Source organism: Dasypus novemcinctus, chromosome 8 (genome assembly GCF_030445035.2).
Source record: "Dasypus novemcinctus isolate mDasNov1 chromosome 8, mDasNov1.1.hap2, whole genome shotgun sequence".
In the NCBI taxonomy this organism is placed as follows: Eukaryota; Metazoa; Chordata; class Mammalia; order Cingulata; family Dasypodidae; genus Dasypus; species Dasypus novemcinctus.
This window is the reverse complement of record NC_080680.1, coordinates 32,708,368-32,728,586: the sequence shown is the minus strand read 5'-3', so window position 1 is coordinate 32,728,586 and position 20,219 is coordinate 32,708,368. Positions and strand designations below refer to the sequence as shown.

Below are 20,219 nucleotides of genomic sequence, written 5' to 3'. Positions count from 1 at the left end.
ATTTATCTGTTTGACTTGTAAATTATTATAAAGAATGTGATATCCTCAAATGTAGTTAAGCTATTGCAGTAATAAAGATATTTTCTTTATCTACTCCTTTGCAAGTCTAAAAAGAAGAAAATAAACTTTCAAAAAAGGCAGAGGATCCAAGCTAAAATTTCTAACTTCTAACAGAAAACTTCAAAAATGTAGTGAAAATGGATGGCCGTGATTGTATCGTGGCATTGAAAATTTAATTAACACCACTGAAGTTTATACTTGAAAATGGTTAAATGAGAAACATTATGTTGTATATACATTACAGTAATTACTGGCCCCCACTCCTCACCCAAAACATAAAATAAAACCAAGTCCACAGGAATTAGCAGAGAAGAGAAAAGGTTGGCCACTCAGAGCAAAAGCTGGGTGGAAAGGCTGGTTTTGAAATCTGGTGTGAATTTCAGAATATTTTGTGTGTTTTTTTGGGGGGGGCATTCAGAAGATAGATTTGATTAAAAGAAAACTGCATTTGATAGGAATAATGCGTTATAAAGGAACCCTTAATAAATTGGACATACTCTCAAGTTATAAGCCTAACAACTGCCTGGGCAGCCCTAGAAAATATTTTGAAGGCTCAGAGGACTAAAGGGACTTAATGTTTATCTGGAATTCCCAGGAGTAACTCATTGTTAACAGCAGGCATTTGTTTACATAGATCCAAGTAGAAATCACACCAGCAGTGTTTCAATGATTAAGGTGGATTCTAAATTTGAGTCCAGGTGGAGGTCAGGTGAAAACAGTGGGAAACTGAGGCCATAATGCATAAAGAAAAAGAAACTCGCAGATCCCAAAGAGGGGTTTGGGGAGCATATAGGAGCGGGGTGGAGGTTAGCTGATTTCCTGCAGAGTCAAGGACTGGTTAGGTTAAAGCAAACATGTGGAAAGGTGAAAGGACTGGGGATCTGAGGTCGTGGCGGTGGAGAGCTTAACATTTGGGATCAGCTGTGGGTTTGGGGAAAGGCGTGTGGGTGGCAGGGATGGTGGTGGCAGATGTGGGTTTGGACACTGGGGGAATTTGTGCCCCAGGGTTGGAAAGCTGCTTATTCACTAGGCCAAAGGCCAACGTTGAGGCAAGCGGCTTAGCCCAAAGGCCTTGCGGCCAAGGCAGCACACATACAAAATTTGATAGTGGACAAACAGGAAAGACAGACTGCTCCAGGATTTACATCCACCTGCTTTCCCAAAAGAACTTGAGGAACGACTATAAAATGAAATTGTGGAGATGGAAATTGAGACTGTGAGCAGTGATGAAGAAAATCTAGTAGACCCAACTGGAGGCCCCCTGTGCTAAGCCCCACGTCAGCAAAACCAAAATCTGAGGAAGTATCTAGTCCTTGGAAATGCTGGCCCAGAGAACAGAACTTAACTGAGCGAGTCGGGAGGGCCCGCTCCTTGTTCTTACGCCTGCTAACTTCCTCCTTGCTGAGCCCACGCCTGCACTAGCCTGTATTAGCCAGGGCGGGAGGCTGGCTTCAGCTATTCTCGCTATGCTGGTTCTCTGACCAGGTTTTGGGTTGTTTTTTTGTTTGTTTTTGTTTTTTTCTTTCTCTGACATGGTTCTGACTCTGGCTCCAGTGCAGACGACCCGAAGCTGCCTTTTGTTTCTCACTCAGTATTCAAACCTTGTTTTCCAGCTTTCCTGTCCCTTCTCTGGGCCACCTGTCATTCTTCCAGTAAATTCCTTTTCTACTTAAATCAGCCAAAATCTGTTTCTGTTACTTACAACTTACGAGATTCCTTTTCTGAAGTGAAGATGTTTACAAGGCTTAGGTCTTCTTTTTGAAAATACAGAAGATAATACTGAATTTGGTTTAAGAAAATTCCACTCTATGGGCTGTGTTGGGTGAGTTTGAGCGAGAAAAGCAAGATTCCTTTTATTTGCTTAGTCACCCTTGTCTGTTCAAACTCGGCTAAGGCCTCTATGTACCAGAATAATGAGGACTTAGCCAAAAGGCAAAAAGAAATTTAAAAATTAAGCTTAGGTTTGAGTATCAAAGGATCCAGGTTTTAGCTATTTAAAGATAAATTAAGGGAAGGATTGTACAAGGCATGGAACAATATAACACAGTTAATCATGTGGTGGAAGATGGAGTGTGGTTAACAGTACAAATATGAGTGTTCTCTCATGAACTGTAAAAATGTACAATACTAATACATGATGTGGGGTGTTTGGAAAAATATACCAAATGTAAGCTATAGACCATAATTAGTAGTAATATTTTGATGATGTTCTTTCATAATCTGTAACAAATGATCCACAACAATGCAAGGTGTTGATGGAAGGGTGATGTTTAGGAATTCTTCATGTTATGCATGGTTGTTTTGTTTTTTTTAAAGATTTATTTCTCTCCCCTTCCCCCCCACCCCCGTTGTCTGTTCTCTGTGTCTATTTGCTGTGTCTTCTTTGTCCGCTTCTGTTCTTGTCAGCGGCACAGGAATCTGTGTTTCTTTTTGTTGCATCATCTTGTTGTGTCAGCTCTCTGTGTGGGTGGTGCCATTCTTGGGCAGGCTGCACTTTCTTTCGCGCTGGGGGGCTCTCCTTATGGGGTCCACTCCTTGCGCATGGGGCTCCCCTAGGCGGGGGACACCCCTGCATGGAAGGGCACTCTTTGAGCGCATCAGCACTGCACGTGGGCCAGCTCCACACGGTCCAGGAGGCCCGGGGTTTGAACCCTGGACCTCCCATGTGGTAGGCAGACACTATCCGTTGAGCCAAATCCATTTCCCTAGGAATTACTTATATTGTATTTTTTTTTAAGTATGGGTTCACGAAGGATTGGAAATAACCAAAAAGTCTAGGAGACACAAATTTGTGAAAAGAAAATTAGCAAAGAGAAGAAAAAGCCCATCACAATGACCTCAACGAGGCCTCAGCTGAGCCCTCCAGGGAAGGCTTTGTCATTAGCAGATTATACCTGGGAGAATGAAATGGAGCTAAGGGGACAGAACCTGAGCAGCATGAACAATTATTTTTTTCACAAACTGGTTCCCAGAAAAGCTTTCTCTAATTTGGTTGGAGCATTAATATTCTAGTACCAGAGATATGTTTATTTCTAATTAATCTACATTTGGGTACAGAGTACTTTCTATACACAAGGTGCTAGAATTAACACACAGCCCAAGGCCCCTAGAAGCTTACACTGGAGGTAAGAGCTACAGATGATGAAAACACGAGATACTCGAGCTTGTGGGAGGTTGCTTGAGGTCATTATAAGGTTGGTATGTGAATTCATATACTTGTGAGTGCCAAGTGAAGTACATACATCTCCCTTCAGTTAAATGCCTTTCAGCCTAACTGAATAATGTAATCCTTTGAGACCCTTAAGGAAGGCAAATGTATATAGGAACGGTCATCCACAAAACCCTGAGATGCAAATGACGGCAGCCTACTCCCTTTTCAAGAGGTTGGCTTCCACATGCCAGCAAGTAAACTTCTATGCAGGAGAAGAATTTTAGACTTTAATGCCAATATGGGAAAAAAACAGGCTGAAAATAAATGATCATTTAGAAAAAGAAGAGCAAACTACATTGGAGTAGAATAATATGATTAACTTCTTAAAGGCTAAATTTTTTTTTTTAAAGATTTATTTTCTCTCCCTACCCCCGCCCCAGTTGTCTGTTCTCTGTGTCTTTTGCTGTGTCGTCTTCTTTGTCTGCTTCTGTTGTTGTCAGAAGCACTGGGAACCTGTGTTTCTTTTTGTTGCGTCATCTTGTGTCATCTCTCCGTGTCTCCGTGTGTGTGGCGCCATTCCCGGGCAGGCTGCACTTTCTTTTGCGCTGGGCGGCTCTCCTTATGGGGTGCACTCCTTGCGCGTGGGGCTCCCTCACGCAGGGGACACCCCAGCGTGGCAGGGCACTCCTTGCGTGCATCAGCACTGTGCATGGGCCAGCTGCACACGGGTCAAGGAGGCCCGGGGTTTGAACCGCGGACCTCCCATGTGGTAGACGGATGCCCTAACCACTGGGCCAAGTCAACTGCCAAGGCTAAATTTTTATTTTCATAAAGTTGTATATATACATAATTTAAAGGAATCAAACTTTTCTACAAGTTCTATTAAGAAAAGGAAATATTAACCTGTCTACTCCCACCACCCAAACCATTTCCCACTTCTCAGAAGCAACCAATTTCTAAGTGAGACACTTAGACACAGCTGCTTTTTGTTTACAGGACAAGCATCTGTCTATGGATTTCCACTAATAGAAGACGAACACTTCTTTTCAAGCCTCTTCCCTTCCATTTGTTATGCACACTTCCCTTCTCTTGCAAAAAAAATTTTTATATGAAAATTCAGTGTCATAATTCTTATGACTATGCAAATGATATTGACAGCTGAGCTATATAGAATTATTTTTATCTGTGCATGAAGAAATACAAAGCTCCATGAATTTTCACTAAAGGAACACACTTCGTAACTGTCCCCAGACCTAGGAGCAGGACGGTAGGGTATGACACCCAGGACCCCTCAGGCTCACCCCTATCCCCATCCCCAAGGTGACCCCGCCTTGACCTCTAGCACTACAAACTGGTTTTGCCTGTTTTTGAAATTTACATAATCATACAGTACTTAATCCTTTTTGTTTTCTTTTGCTGTTGATTTCCAGTTTTTTTCTAAGATGAAACCTTAGATCAGTTATCTAACTTGTGAAGTATGCATTTAAAGCTATAACTCTTGGACTTACCAAGCTGGGGCTCAACCTAAGAGGAAGCTAAATGTCAAAGAAATGTACAGTCACAGCCACATCGGAGTATATGGAAGGATGGATTTGGAGCTGACAAGTAAATGACAGTCTATTATGGACTCATCAATGATCACAGATCACCAATTCTCTCCAATTGTCTAATGGTACTATTTACCCCATCTCAAGTTTTTAATTTCGACTGTGTTTTCCATCACTATAAAATACTATTTTGAACAATTTTCAAGTCTGGCTATTCATTTTTTATAGAATCTTGTAACTTTGCCATTTTTTGATACTCTGCATATTAAAGTCATTCCAAATTCTGATAATTCCTGTATCTACCGTCTTTATAGATCTTGTTCTATAGTTTGTTAACTCTTGCTTTATGGTGGCATCTCTTTTTACAGGGTAGATTTCTTTTCTAGGTCATTTCCACTCTCTTCTATCAGCTCCACATTCATTTACCAGGTAAGAAAGGGCAATAGAAAAATGTTCTCACTTTTGGCAGGAAAGCAGGTCTTTCACTTATATTTTACTGATCAGAACCATGTCTCATGGCCAGCCCTAGGTGCAAGCTTTAAAGCATCCATAAGAGGAAGATAAACAAGGGCTCTGGGGATGAGTGTTAGAAGTGCAACAAGAATCTGCACACAATAGAGATGGACAAATGAACTCCAGGTTACTGCTTATGGGGTTGATGGCACAAAAGATGAGGTTATATGGGGAGTAGATGTGGCTCAAGCAGCTGAGTGCCTGCCTCCCACATGGTAGGTCCTGGGTTGTTTCAGCGCCTCCTGAAAAATACAAACAAAAACAATTCAGGGAAGCCAATGTGGTTCAGTAGTTGAGCACCAGCTTCTCACACATAAGGTCCCAGGTTCAATTCCCAGCCCCAACTACCTCAAAAAAAAAAAAAAAAAAAAAAAAAAAAAAAAAAAAGCTATAGAACCATGATTTAGAAGTTACGAACCCAGACCTTCTTGTTGTTATACTCCTCTGGCTCTTGTAAGTCAGATAAATGGGGACCCTTATGTTTAGAAATTAAACTTTAGGGAAGAAATACTGATAGCCCTGTGAATACTCTCCAACCTCAGTTTGCTGTGCTGCTGGCATAAAATCAAGGGTTCTTGACGGCAAGGGCCTTGGCTGTAGACTTACCACTGCATGCGAAGTTCTCCTTACAGCTGTCACTTTTAATAAATTCCTATTCAGGGCCTTTCACACACCTTAAAGCAGGGGACCATAACAATTCTGTGAGCTTGAGTTGAAATTAAAAAAAACATTATTCTTGTGGGGACGCTGGTGCAGATATATTTATTAAGTAATACACAGTATAGCAAAGACTTAGTGAGGGGTCCGTGGTTTTCAACTGACTAGCAAAGGAATCCATGGAACAAAAAGGTTAAGAACCTGTCTTGAAGAAATACATCATTAGCTGTTCTTCCATAGGCTTAAAAAGAAAGCCAACAAATTAGGAAAGAAATAAGTATCACTTAGTCAAGATTTCAATGTCTGACTAATCAAAATTCAGACTAATCAAAATGGTATGATTATGGTATGGTAATTTCTTAAAACACATAAATACTTCATATAAAACTTTTGAAAATGTCAATACCATGACCTAACCTCTAAACAAGTTTATTATCAGGTTTTCAAAAGCAATGGCTATTTGAAAAACACAAGGCAACAATAAAATATCAAAGAACTTTCACATACTTATGGGGACATAACTGGCAGCAAGCTATTCAAACAAAAATACAAACCTGTTTTTACACTTTGCATGATCATTTAACTCTGCTTCATAATTGAAGCATCTTTTGTTCATGTATTTTATTTCTAACATTACATTTTCTTAATATTTTAATAAAGAAATGAAACATGCCAAACTGCTTTGTTTGCCGTGTATCATAAAACACAACCAATTGAATTTATATAGATTTCCCCTAATCTGGTGTGGTTTTTAGATGTTCTTCTATATACTTCATTCTAATTCATTTATGCAGATTAGGGAAAACTACTTTATAATGATTTCACCTTTAAAATCACCTTCTATATATTGCCCTTCCTTTCCTGCAAATCTGGTGTGAAAATAATGATGCAATGTACTATGTCAGGGGCCCAAAGCAATCTGTAACCTTAATTTCTCAAATAACAATTTCAAATTTCTGCCAATATAAAAAAAAAGGATGCAAATGGCAAAATAAATAAATAAAATCATAGCTGGCAGGAAGGAAAGTGCATGAGATACAGATTATTTAACTAGAACTTTATTATGTTTTCCCTACATGCTACAGGCACTCTTTTGACTGGCATTAAATATACACAACTACAGAGCTCAGACTTTCTCAGGAACATAATTACATGAAAAATAAATAACTCCCTACCTCTTTCATAGTTTAATTGGCTCTTAAATATTTTCAGGGGAGGGAAATCCCAATCATTTTGTTAAGGGATCAGCATATACAAAAGAACTGCTATGTGTTCAATTAAATCTTGAAGAAACCTAAAAAAGTTTTTTTCCCCCTAAAAGTGCACTGCAGTTATGCATGGCAATCACTGTTGACATAGTGAAAGGAATGGAATGGTAAAGGCAGATTCAATGCCCTGTAAGTGTACAGTTGTAAGTTATTCTAAAAGGAAAAAAAGATAAAAAACTTGACACTAACAATCATTTAAAGGAAGAAAGAACCAATCAAGAAAAAAGTTGAAGAACAAGAATATCTCCTCTTAAAAAGAAGAAAAGTGTTATCCAACATGAAAATGGGAACTACAGATTTGAAAAACACTTGTTTTTCTTCGTCTTCAAATACAAATAAAAAATGGGAGGGGTCAAGACCATTTATAATTGAGGCAAATCTATACAAATATGGAACAGTGTATAGTGATTTCATCTCATGAAGGAAATGACTGAAATGAAATTTCGTAAGTGTTCATGTAATAAAATATATTAATGCAAAAAATTAACAATTATAAAAATATAAAGTCTGAATTTTTCCTTTTAGGTTTATAATAAACTACAAACTTCTGTTTAATGCATATACTTCTACAAGCCTTTTGTTTAGCAGCACATACTATACAAGTATATACATACTGGTACTTTACCATGAGAATCATATGTCCTATTTCAAACTAGTGATGTGTCTTTTATACAGTTTATTTCCATTAAAAGAAAGTTAAATGGTACATGGTACATTTTAGAAAGCTTTGCAAGTGTTTTTAATCAAAATATTACATAAAAAAAGAATCTTGATTTTTAAACGAATCTCTTTAGTTCTGTGGCATGATGGGTTTAACAGCTGAAATGCAACATAGTAATTAAATTTTATTGTTTAAACTAATTCACAGCTTTAGGAAAATGACTGATTTCTTAAAATATAGCTAACATGAGACTGAGCAGTGAAATACTAGAAAACAGCAAATAAATAAATAAGATGATTTTTCAGCAGTGGCCATTCATTATTTTGCTTTTAGGAACCTGGAAGAAATTGTCTTCTTTGAGCTTCAAATGTTCTGGTAATTCTAGTCGTGTCTTAGCTTCCTCAATATCACCTTGAATTGCTGAAATAAGTGACTCTGTAGAGAGAACATAACAGGTAAAGATGATTGAATCATGACCTTTGAGAAAAATTTACAATATCCAAAGCAAAAATCTTATGAAGTAAACAAGCTGAAATATATGTAAAGTGATTTGCTGTTATAAATTCTTTTTATTGTGGCAACTAACATATATATATATATATATATATATATATATATATATATATGTTGGGGGGGGTATATGTTAATTATATGCTATATATGTAAAGCTTTGGTTTTAGTGAATGAAACTGCTAACATGCTTTTTACTACACCTTTGTTCAGCTTCTCCTAAAAACTCAAACACTGACAATGTCTACTCTATCCCTACTTCCAGGCTTAAGAGTCAATGGGGGGAAGAGGATTTGGCCCAACAGATAGGGCGTCCGCCTACCACGTGGGAGGTTCAAGGTTCAAACCCAGGGTCTCCTAACCAGTATGATGAGCTGGCCCATGCACACTGCTGATGTGCACAAGGACTGCCATGCCACGCAGGGGTGTCCCCCACGTAGAGGAGCACCACGCGCAAGGAGTGCACCCCGTAAGGAGAGTCGCCCAGTGTGAAAGAAAGTGCAGCCTGCCCAGGTGTAGCACCGCACACATGGAGAGCTGATACAGATGATGCAACAAAATGAGACACAGATTCCAGGGGCTACTGACACAAGTGGACACAGAAGAACACACAGCGAATAGACACAGGGAGCAGACAATTGGGGGGTAGAGAAATAAATAAAAAATATATCTTTAAAAAAAAAAAGTCAGTGGGGGACAACCAGCAAGACAGCAGCAGAGTAAGGAGCTCTTAGTCAGCTCGCTAGAGGGCAGTTAGTAATCATCCAGAGCTATCTAAAGCACCTGTCTGGGGACTCCAGGAGACAAGAAGGGTATCCTGTAATATCCTTGAAAAAATGGAAGAAGGAGACTGCCCATCTGCAGAGAAGATTCATAAGTAGAATACTCCAAGCCACAGAGGCTGGTGTCCATCCTCCAGTGGCGACAGAGGTTGCCTCTGGAGCTGTTCCGCAGCTGGAAACGGAAGTTCCACTTCCCAAAAATGGGGGAGGAAGAGACGGTTGGGCTCCAATTTCAACTACTGATTAGTAAATTTGGCAGGCTAAAGGATAATCCTAAAAACACCCAAAGTTTGAACCTGTCCAAGTCAGTAAAAGGCCAGTAGCTGCCATTGTAACTCTGCCCCCATCATGAGGGGAAGAAAGGATGATGGAAAATCAGAGTGACAGTAGGGACCAGCTTCTTTCACCCAGATCAGCCAGCAGCCCTAGCCTAGGCTTCAGCCCCACCTCTAGCAGGGAGGAAGCTGGTGGGTCCTACACCAACCTCTCCAGGTAACTGCAAGTACATTTAGTTGGCACAGACTGAATAGTTCGAAGTCTACTAGGGCAACTGCGGTCATCTTGAATCTGCACAGCAGACTGCTGCCGACACCTGAGGCTCCATCCCTGCCCCAGGTAGAGGAGAAAAGGGCTGGAAGCTTCATCAGTCTAGGCCTGCACGACTCAGATTATTACACATGGCTGTGGCTCTGTCCCTATCCCTGGCAAAGGAGAAAGTTGGGAGAAGCTTCATCGGTTTCTGGGGCAATGAGGGCAGCTTGAGTCTCCACTTTGTACAGCACCAACTAGATCTTCGGGAGAAAGGGTAGGAAATTCCTAAACTACAGAGAGAAATGCACACAGAATAAATACTCTAGTAAGGCAGATGCCAAGACACCAACAAAAAATTACAAAGCATACCAAGAAATAGAAAGATATGGCTCAGTTAAAGGAACAAGATAAGTCTCAAAATGACATAGAGGAGTTAAGATAACTAAACAGAGATGTTCAAACAAATCTCCTTAATAAATTCAATGGCTAAGGAGATTAAGGATATTAAGAAACCTTTAGATAAGCACAAGGAAGAATTTGAAAGCATACATAGAAATATAGCAGATCTTATGGGAATGAAAGTCACATTAAATGAAATAAAAAATACACTGGAATCATATAATAGCAGATTTGAGGAGGCAGAATAAAGGACTGGTGAGCTTGAAGAAATGGCCTCTGAAACTGAACATACGAAAGAACATTGAAGAACAGAAAAAATTGAGCAAGGTCTCAGAGAACTAAATGACAGCAAGAGACATGCAAACATATGTGTCATGGGTGTCCCAGAAGGAGAAGAGAAAGGAAAAGGGGCAGAAGGAATATTTGAAGAAATAACGGTAGAAAATTTCCCAACCCTTTTGAAGGACTCAGATATCCATGTCCAAGAAGCACAATATACTCCCATCCTAATAAATTCCAAATAGACCAACTCTGAGATACATACTAATCAGAATGTCAAATGCAAAGACAAAGAGTGAATTTTGAGAGCAGCAAGAGAAAAGCAATGCATAACATATAAGGGATACCTAAGATTAAGTGCCGATTTCTCATCAGAAACCATGGAGGCAAAGAGACAGTGGTGTGATATATTTAAGACACTGCAAGAAAAAAAAACTTCCTGGCAAGAATCTTATATCCAGCAAGAATGTTTTTCAAAAATGAGGGAGAGTAAGACTATTCACAGATAAACAGAAACAGAGAGTTTGTAACCAAGAGACTGGCTTTGCAGCAAATACTAAAGGGTGTGCTACAGCCTGAAAAGAAAACACAGGACTGAGAGTCTAGAAATGAAGATTATACCAATAAAAATAAAGTGCCAAAAAGAGTGGTGAAAATATGAGATAAAACCCAAATATTTAGGAATAAACTTAACCAATAATGTAAAGCACTTGTATTCAGAAAACAACCCATTGTTAAAAGAAATTTTAAAAACCTAAATAATTGGAAGAAAATTCCATGCTCACAGAAAACTAAATATCATAGACGTTAATCCTACTCAAATTGATACACAGATTCAATGTCCCAATGAAAATTCCACCAGCATTTTTTAACAAATGAAAGCACAATTATAAAATTTATTTGGAAGGGTAAGGGGTCCGAATAGCCAGAAACCTTAAAAAGGAAAAGCAATGCTCGAGGATTCTCACTTCCAGACTTTAAATCATATTACCTAGCTACAGTGGTAAAAACAGCTTGGTACTGGCAGAAAAGACAAAAATATGGACCAATGGAACTGAACTGATGGTTCAGAAACAGACCCTCCCATCTAGGGTCAAGTGTGATTTTTGACAAGCCTGTCAAACCCATCCATCTCAGAACAGTACATTCAATAAATGGTGCTGGGAGAACTGAATATCCATAGACAAAAGGAAAGAGAACCCCTATCTCATACCTTATCCAAAAATTAACTCAAAATGGAACAAAAACCTAAATATAAAAGCAAGAGCCATAAAGCTTCTAGAAGAAAATGTAAGAAAATATCTTCAAGACCTGGTGGTCGGTGGTGGATTCTTAAGGGAGATAAAAGGAGGACTGAAATGGACTACTGATTTTATGTGTGTAGAAGTTTTAATTAACTTTACTGTAAAAGTGTGGAAATAAATAGAATTGATGGTAACAAATTAAAGTGAGTAACAGGTGGTTTATAAATTGGAATGTGGCTAAAAAGGGTAGTAGTCTAGGGATGTGAATGCCAACTGACAGAAAGCCAGAGAATAATCTAGGGACTGAATAACATGGTAAACCCAAGGGTGGATGAGAGTTATGGTTGATGGTATAGATGCAAGAGTGTCATTTGTGAGCTAGAGAAGATGTACATCATTATTGCAGGGTGGTGGGAATGTGGAGAAGCACAACTTGAGTGACCTATGGACTGTGGTTAACAGTAATAATGTAAATTCATGCATCTATGCTAAAGATGTACTGTGTTGATCATGGTGGAATATGGAAAAAGTGTGCCAAATGTAGGCTATGGACCTGGTAATAATCTGGTTAATATTATCTCACAATCTAACAAATGTTCCATTGCAGTGTGTGTGCTGATAGAAGGGTGCTGTGTGGGAATTCTGCACATGCGCATGATTTTTTAAGTTTACAATTCCTGTCACAAAAATATATTTTAAAAATAGTAACAGGGTAGGCTGGGGGAAAAATACACCAAATTTAAGATAAGGACTATAGTTAGTAATAAGATTTTGGTGATATTCTTTCATAATTTGTAACAAATGTCTCACAACAACGCAAGGTATTGGTGGTGGGCTGATATACGGGACACCTGTATGAAGTTATGCACGTTTCCTTTTGTAAGTTTACAACTTTTACTATACACTTATGCTTTCTGTATGTTCACGCATAAATGATATAAAAATAATAACAGGGTGGGTTGGGGGAAAAATCCATCAAATTTAAGATACTTTAGTTAGCAGTAATATTTCGAGAATACTCTTTAGTCATTAGTTAAAAATGTTTCACAACAATGCAAGGTATTGGTGGTAGGGTGAGGTATGAGAAGCCTATATGGTAAGTATGTTTTGTAAGTTCACAACTATTACTATACACTTATTGTTAATGTATGTTTACATGTGAGTGACATACTTCAATAAATGAAAAAGAAAAAAGTCAATGGAACACATAAAAGTATTACCAAAAACATACATTGCAAAAAACAAATGGAAGAAACAAATATTCATTATCTATTCTCGTTGAGATTTACAATTATAAAGAAACTACAATAGAATTAAAACAATCATACTCCATTGATACCCAACACCACTTATTTCCAATATTTTCTGATGTACTATTCTTCAAGCATTTCTAAAGAATCCATTATTTATCACACTACTCTTGAATAAAGATTTCATTAACTCTGTACTGCTGGAGAGAAGCATCATGTAGTGTGTGGTCAAGAACTCAGGTTCTGAAATCAGTCTCGTGGGTTGGAACCCAGGCTCCATCACCTACTGTATGTTCCAATTTCTTAATTTACAAAATGGGCACAATATTGCTACCTCATATTGTTGCTATAGGAGATGAAATGAATTAATTCATGTAAAGCACTTTAAACAATGCCTGGCACATGTAACATGCCCAAATATTCTCTGTCCTATCATCATTATTACTGACAGTAGCAGTAGAAATAGTTGTAGTAGCAGTAATATTTAAGAAGATATAAACGAGAACTTACCTAGAGAATCAAAGTTCTTTTCTGGTCTGAGGTAGCCAACGATCGCCACATTAAGGATTTCACCATAGAAGTCCTTTTTGTAGGTATGTATAATATGAGTTTCCTACAATCAAGAAATGTTGGAAAATTACTATCAGATTACAAAGTGTCTGAAATTTGAAATACATCTTTCTATTTACCATGGGTTAAGGTAAATTTAAATGAAACAATCAACCCTTGTTTTTAAAGATTTATGGTAAAATCTAAGCTCAGTTTTTCTAAATTTTTCCATCACTCCTGTTTCGGCCTCTGCCCTTACATTTAAAGGTTATAACCAAGAGGTAGTAAGTATGTTTTAATTTATAGAAACCTGGTATGATTCGATTTATAGGAAAAACTGTTGTGTGCCAAAAGCAGATGGGAGTTTTATTAAGGAGGAAAAAAGGTGAGCAAAGCACAAGAGATGTTACTACCAAGTTATGGAAACCTTTAAGGGTGAGGCAAAGCTGAAGTCTGCTGTGGGGACAGGCAGAAGAGACCAGGGAGGATGTGACAAATGGCTACAGGACAAGTTAAGGTCAGTCAGTGGAGGAGACAGAAGATGCTTCAGCATCTACAATTTAGATGAATCATCCATATTTTAGCACTCTCCCATAAAGAACAAATCTTGAGTCCAGAAGGCAGAAAGACTAGTTAGGAAATTAAACAAGTACAGAAATAAGATAGCAGAAGCTGAACTAGGATGGTGGCACTAGAAATGGAGACGCAGAAACACTTCATAACAGGTAACTTGATATAAGAGATAAATTTTGAAAGGTAATATATGAAGTGGTCCTTAAACCTGCAGTATCTACCACAAATCTGCTAAATCATTCAGAGTTATAATAAAACCAATAATGATAAGAGCAAATTACAGTTAATAAGAATGGCCTATTTAAAAACAAACTAAACCTGAAAATCTGAATAACTAAGGAGTTTACTCTTTCTTCCCTAAAATACAGCATATTAACCACACACATATTATTTAGACAAAAAAAAAAAAAAGAGGAAATTTTACAAAGAACTTTTAGAGTATGGTGAGTTTTATTTTATCTCAACAGATAGGACTAAAGCTCTTATTAAAAGCCTTGATTTTATTAGATTAATAAGTCTAAAATTACTTATATAAGAGTTTGAAATGGCATACTATGTTGAGGTTGTTTAACTGAAGCAGGGCAGTACTGTGTGGTAAGAATACTACATTAAGAATCAAGAGTCTGGGGCTTGGAGCATTTTCGGGACTTGGGAATTGGGAATGACACTGCAATGACAGATACAGGCCATTATATAGCTTGCCATAACCTACAGAATTGTGTGGGACAGAGTATAAAATACAAGGTAAACTATAATCCATGTTTAGTGGCAATGCTCCAAAATGAGTTTATCAATTGCAATGACTGGACCACACTGATGAAGGATGTTGTTGATATGGATGGGTACATGTGGGTAGGCGATGTGGGGAGTGGGGCATATAGGAATCCCCTGTATTTTTTAACATTTATGTAATCTAAAATCTTCTTAAAAATGAAAATAAAAAATACATTGAAAATAATAAGACTAAATTAGATTGAAGAAAAAAAAATCTGGGGTTCCATACTTGCCTAATCATAACTAGCTTCTCCAGGGCTCAGTTTTTTCAGCTGTAATTGAAGGGATTGAATTAGAAGGTAAAAGGTGCCCTTTGGCTTTCCCACTTACTGAATATAAGTAGAATGATTAATCAAGTGGACTGTCAACAGAGAGTTGATGGTAATACATTACAGTAAGTATAACTAACATGCCAATTAATAATTGTGATTGTGGCTCAAAGAGGTAGTCTAGGGAGGTTTAAAGAAAAAAGAGACAATGATAATTAAATACAAAATATGATCCTGGCTTGGGTCTAATAATGAAGGAAAAAATACCCAAAAGGACATGGTTGGAACAACTGATAAAACTGGAATATGGACTGTATATCTTACATCAATGTTAAATTTCTTAAACTCGATAGCTATACTTAAGTGGTTACATAAGTATGTGGTTCTAGTCTAAGGAAATACACATGGCAGTGTTAAGTAATAGAGGACAATGATGTATGCAACCTACTCTCAAATATTTACAAGACAGCTCAAGATAGATAAATTAATTGATGAGAGGCAGATATAATTAGATCAAATGACATACCAAATGTAGAAAAATGCTAATAGTAAATCTGGGTTATGCATGGGGTGCAATAGAGTTCTATGTATTTTTTTTTTGTATTATATTTGCAATTTTCCTTAAGTTTGAAATTATGTCAAAAAATTTTTTAATAAAAAGGAAACTAAGATATTTAATACCCTGAAAATAAAAATTATAAGAAATAACTGATAGAAATTGTAAAATATATACTCTCCCTAACTTGATCTAAAGGTTCAGCACTATCCCAGTCAAAATCTGAGGTCATTTTTATTAAATAATGGAAATTGACAAGAGATTCTAAAATGTGTATGGAAATGTAAAAGGCCAAGATTACATAAGAAAATTTTGAAAACTAAACTGGAAGACTTATACAACCAGATATTAAGACCTACTATAAAGCTATGGAAATTAAGTGTGGCAATGGCCTAAAAACAGACAAGCAGAGCAAGTATGTATGGGTATATTTCTGAACTCTCACACATATATGAGGTCACCTGATTTATGACCAAAGTGACAATACAGTGCTGTGAGGAAAGAATAGTATTTTCAATATATAGTGCTGGGTCAAGTCAATAACAAAATGGAAAAAAATAATGTTGACCCCTACCTCACCATAAATTCAAAAAATCGATTTGATTTTTTTTTTAAAGTACAAGTATAAAAGTGCTATCATCAATTGTAACAAACGTTCCACACTAATACAAGGCATTGGCAGTAGGGTAGAATATGGAATCCTGTATTTTATGCATGATGGTCTGTAAACCCAGAATTTCTCTAATTAAAAATAAACAAAAACAAAACCTTGATGAGAAAGGTAAAACAATTAAGCTTTAGAAGAAACAGGTATCTTCATGACTTTGAAGTAGGCAAAGATTTCTTAAACAGATTATGAAAAACACTAATCAACCTTAAAAGAAAAATGGATGGACTATATTAAAATTAAGAATTTCTCCTCTTCAAAAGTGAGTAAAAAAGGCAATATAGAGTGGGAGATGAGTATTTGTAACACCTAGTCCCCCCAAAAGGAAGTAGATCTAGTTCTATTAAGAACTTCTTTAAAACAATAAGACAACCTAATTCTTTAAAAAAGGGTAGGGGCTTGAATGGGCATTTAAGTGCGTTATTGGCAAAGAAAAACTTGGAAAAGCATGAAACTCCTACCCCAATGGAAATTTGAGTTTCTCCTAAGGAAGGACTTCCGAGGCATTCCTTAATTTAGCTCTAGAGTAGTAATTGTCTCTACAATATTATTTCTGTTATCTGAGTAGCTAATAAACATAATTCATGAGATAGTCTATCCTTTCCTTCTTTTCCTCCCTCATTCTACAGAAAACTACTTTATGTTTTCACTAATTTGTTTCCTTACCTTCTCTTACAAATAATTTGCACATCTTTAATACTCAAAAATAAGTGAAATATTGAACAAAATGTTAAGGAGTTTTGGGTTATTTCTATTGCTTAAACCAACACGACTCTGATTTTCCAAATGACACACTTCTCTTCAAAGATGATGAAATTTAGACTAATTGTAAATGTTTTCTTGTCACACACACTTAAAAAAACAAACAAACAAAAAAGATTCAGCAGTATCCAGCAGATGAAACAAAGACATATGGGTCCTGTGGGGGGATAAAAAAGGAGGGCAACAGACTAGTATCTCCTCAATTTCCACCAAAGTCTTGTATGAATACCATTTGCAATTATATCAGAAAGCACCATCTCTCTAGTAAGCAGTGTTACCCTAACAAGGGTAAATAAGTAATTAAACAGTGAATGAGGAGGCGGACTTGGCTCAATGGATAGGGCTATCCGCCTACCACATGGGAGGTCCACGGTTCAAACCCCCGGCCCCCTTGACTGCTGTGGAGTTGGCCCATGCGCAGTGCTGATGTGAGCAAGGAGTGCCCTGCCATGCAGGGGTGTCCCCCACATAGGGGAGCCCGACGCGCAAGGAGTGTGCCCCGTAAGGAGAGCCATCCAGCGCAAAAGAAAGCGCAGTCTGCCCAAGCATGGCGCAGCACACACGGAGAGCTGACGCAACAAGATGATGCAACAGAAAGAAACACAGATTCCAGGTGCCACTGATAAGGATAGAAGCAGTCACAGAAAAACACGCAGCGAATGGACACAGAGAGCAGTCAACTGGGGGGGGGAGGAGAGATAAATAAATAATAAATCTTCTAAAACAACAACAACAGTGAATGAACAACATTAACTGTGGCAAGCTCAATTTTACCAAACATGTTTTTAAACACTTCAAGCGTGCTGCCAAAAATTCTAGTATTTGAACTATGTTGTGATTCCCACCAATGTGTTCTATGTGCATCCATACTGAAAAACTGAGAATAAACCATCCCATTTTCATTTACCATACAGAGAGAAACACATTTCTTACCATGGACTTTTTTGTATTCTTGTAGTATGGGTTCCATCCTATGCTGACCACCATCTTATGGACATCTCCATTTCCAACACTGGCCCAACCATAATAAATGCCAGTGGATATATCTGCTGGAAGATTATCTACTACTTGTTCAGGAAAATTAGCTAAACAACAGAAGTAAATAGTCTGAATGTTAAGAACCTTATATTAAATATTTACAAAAATTACAAGCAAAGCTAGTCTAAATCATTAAGCTCAAATAATTCTTCCCATTTACCAATCCTATTTTTCCATATTCCAACTGGGATTTCTTTCTTCTCTTCATATTGATAGGTTAGAACAAGTATCTTATTATAGCATATACAAGCTGGCCACAAAACGTACATTCTCGTCGTAGAGAAGAAAACAAGAACATAAAATGTCGGGAATTTTTGGACTGTTCCCAATCACTTGGGGAAAAAAATCTTATTTTCGAATTAAACAAGCCATGACTCCAAGTTCAGCGATTGGTTTTATAATGAGGCAGCCCTGAGATGCATTGGGTTTTGCTTTTTTGAAGGTCTCCTAAGTGACTGGTAATGCAGCTATCATTTTTTTTTTGATGAATTAAGGATACATTGGCTCTCGACTAATAAAACTAGTGTAGACAGACCAAGACAGATATATATGGCTCTTACTCAATTGAGTTAACACTTAAACAAATTTTAAAACAAGTAAACCTCAAAGTCGGCTTGAGAATTCAGCCGAACTATGGGCAAGAGACGTGATACACTTGGCAGGAAACTCATCCCGGCGGGACAAGGAGAGAGAGAAGGGGGATTCCGCGACTCAGCGCTCGCTACCTACCCTCACCAGTCCCATCCCCGTCCCCGGTGAGCTCGGAGCCAAGGTCACGGTTGTGCTCTCCAACCCAATCTAAGCTCCACCGCCCCAACGAAAAGAGAACGGGACTCAGAGGAGGATGACACCTGTGCCCGCCGTCCCGGAGGCCCCACCACCCGCTCCCCGGCCCCGGCCTGTCCTTCCCCCCCGTCACCCGGCCCCGGGGGCTCGGCGCCGCCCGCGCTCACCAGTGGGGATGCCCAGCTGCTTGGAGCCGCGACCAAAGCCCCGCACCACAAGGCCGCGGCAGAAGTAGGGCAGGGACCTCATGACGCCACCCGCTTGCGGCGCGGGGTCCGGCCCAGTCCGCGCGTCCGGCGGCGTCGCCGTCTAGGCGGAGCCCGGACCGCCCCCGGACCAGCCAGGGGAAACCGGCGTGAGTTCAGCCGGTCCGCCGGACGCACAATGGGTCGGGTGGCTCCGATAACGCGCCGCAGCGGGTCCCTCACACCGCTGAAACAAAAGAAACTACCGGCGACGAGGAGGCAGCGTCTCAGCCGTCCGGAACCGCAGCAGGGGGAGGAAGTAAACGCAGGCGTGGGTGGGGAACACGATCGAGGCGAGCCGCCGGCGTAGGTGCGCCGGAAGCGGCCGCGGCACAGCGAGCTTGTGCCACGCCCTCGGCTGAAGAGCCCGCCGCCCGTCCGGCTTCCGTAGGCCCGCCCCGCGTAGCCCCGCCCCCGAGGCGCCGCCCAGCCAATCCCCGGCCTCTGCGCCTCCGCTCGGCCTTCCAGCGATCGCAGGCGCTGGAGTTCTGCGGTGCTGGGTCGCGGAAGCACCTTCCCCAAGTAGTGCTGTACGTTTATTTCCTCTTCCACCTTATCACTACTGCCCGGCGAACGAAGAGTTCTTAAGTTCCTTGGCAACGGTCAGTTCCACCGTTAGTCATCGCTTATTCACTCTTCAGACATTTGTTAAGGCTCCCACGTTCCAGCTTAAAGATCACCCCTCTACAAACGACCCTCCTCTCTCCCAAGACCGTTGACGAGGGTGGGAAGTTATATCAGAATGGAAGGTCCAGAGAAACTGGTCCTTGTCTGAAACGGTGTAACCCCAGTGTCTAGTGGAAGGCTGCAAGATGAAGATGTCCGTGACGAAGGAATCGGCTGTCTACCCACCCTGCCCCCCTCAGAGAGTTCCCTTGAGATGAATAGGCCTGATTTAAAAAGGCCTCCACCACTCTATTTTAAAATGTGAATTCGTGGACCTTCTGACCTTTAACTTGAAAGTTAAACACCTCAGCAATTAGCTCAGGGGATGCTTAAAATGTATTGGTAAGTCAATCACGAGGTGTCTGCTCTAGTATCTCAAGGAGAAAGACATTTTCATTGTTCTCTCTTTTACTTTTCTGTATAAATTTGTGTGAGAGTCACTTTCCTATGACCTTATTTGCACTTTCGTATTATTAAAATAG

The 20,219-nt window shown here is 39.2% G+C and overlaps 1 protein-coding gene across 1 annotated transcript; it reads right to left on the bottom strand.

Moving 5' to 3' along the window:
* Positions 1-6,014: 6,014 nt before the first annotated feature.
* Positions 6,015-19,863, bottom strand: RFK (riboflavin kinase). Its single transcript, XM_004447455.4, has 4 exons — positions 18,994-19,863; positions 17,936-18,087; positions 13,363-13,465; positions 6,015-8,292 (listed from the first exon to the last, which is right to left on the bottom strand). Exons 1-4 carry the CDS (start codon positions 19,073-19,075, stop codon positions 8,159-8,161), a joined length of 471 nt encoding a protein of 156 aa, XP_004447512.1. The 5' UTR covers positions 19,076-19,863; the 3' UTR covers positions 6,015-8,158.
* Positions 19,864-20,219: the final 356 nt, after the last annotated feature.

Coding starts and splice junctions, on each gene's coding strand:
- RFK (XM_004447455.4), bottom strand. CDS start 19,075: ATGAGGTCCCTGCCCTACTTCTGCCGCGGCCTTGTGGTGCGGGGCTTT. Junction 18,088..18,993: donor GCAGCTGGGCATCCCCACTG/GTGAGCGCGGGC, acceptor TCTGTTGTTTAG/CTAATTTTCCTGAACAAGTA. Junction 8,293..13,362: donor AAAGAACTTTGATTCTCTAG/GTAAGTTCTCGT, acceptor TTCTCTCTACAG/AGTCACTTATTTCAGCAATT.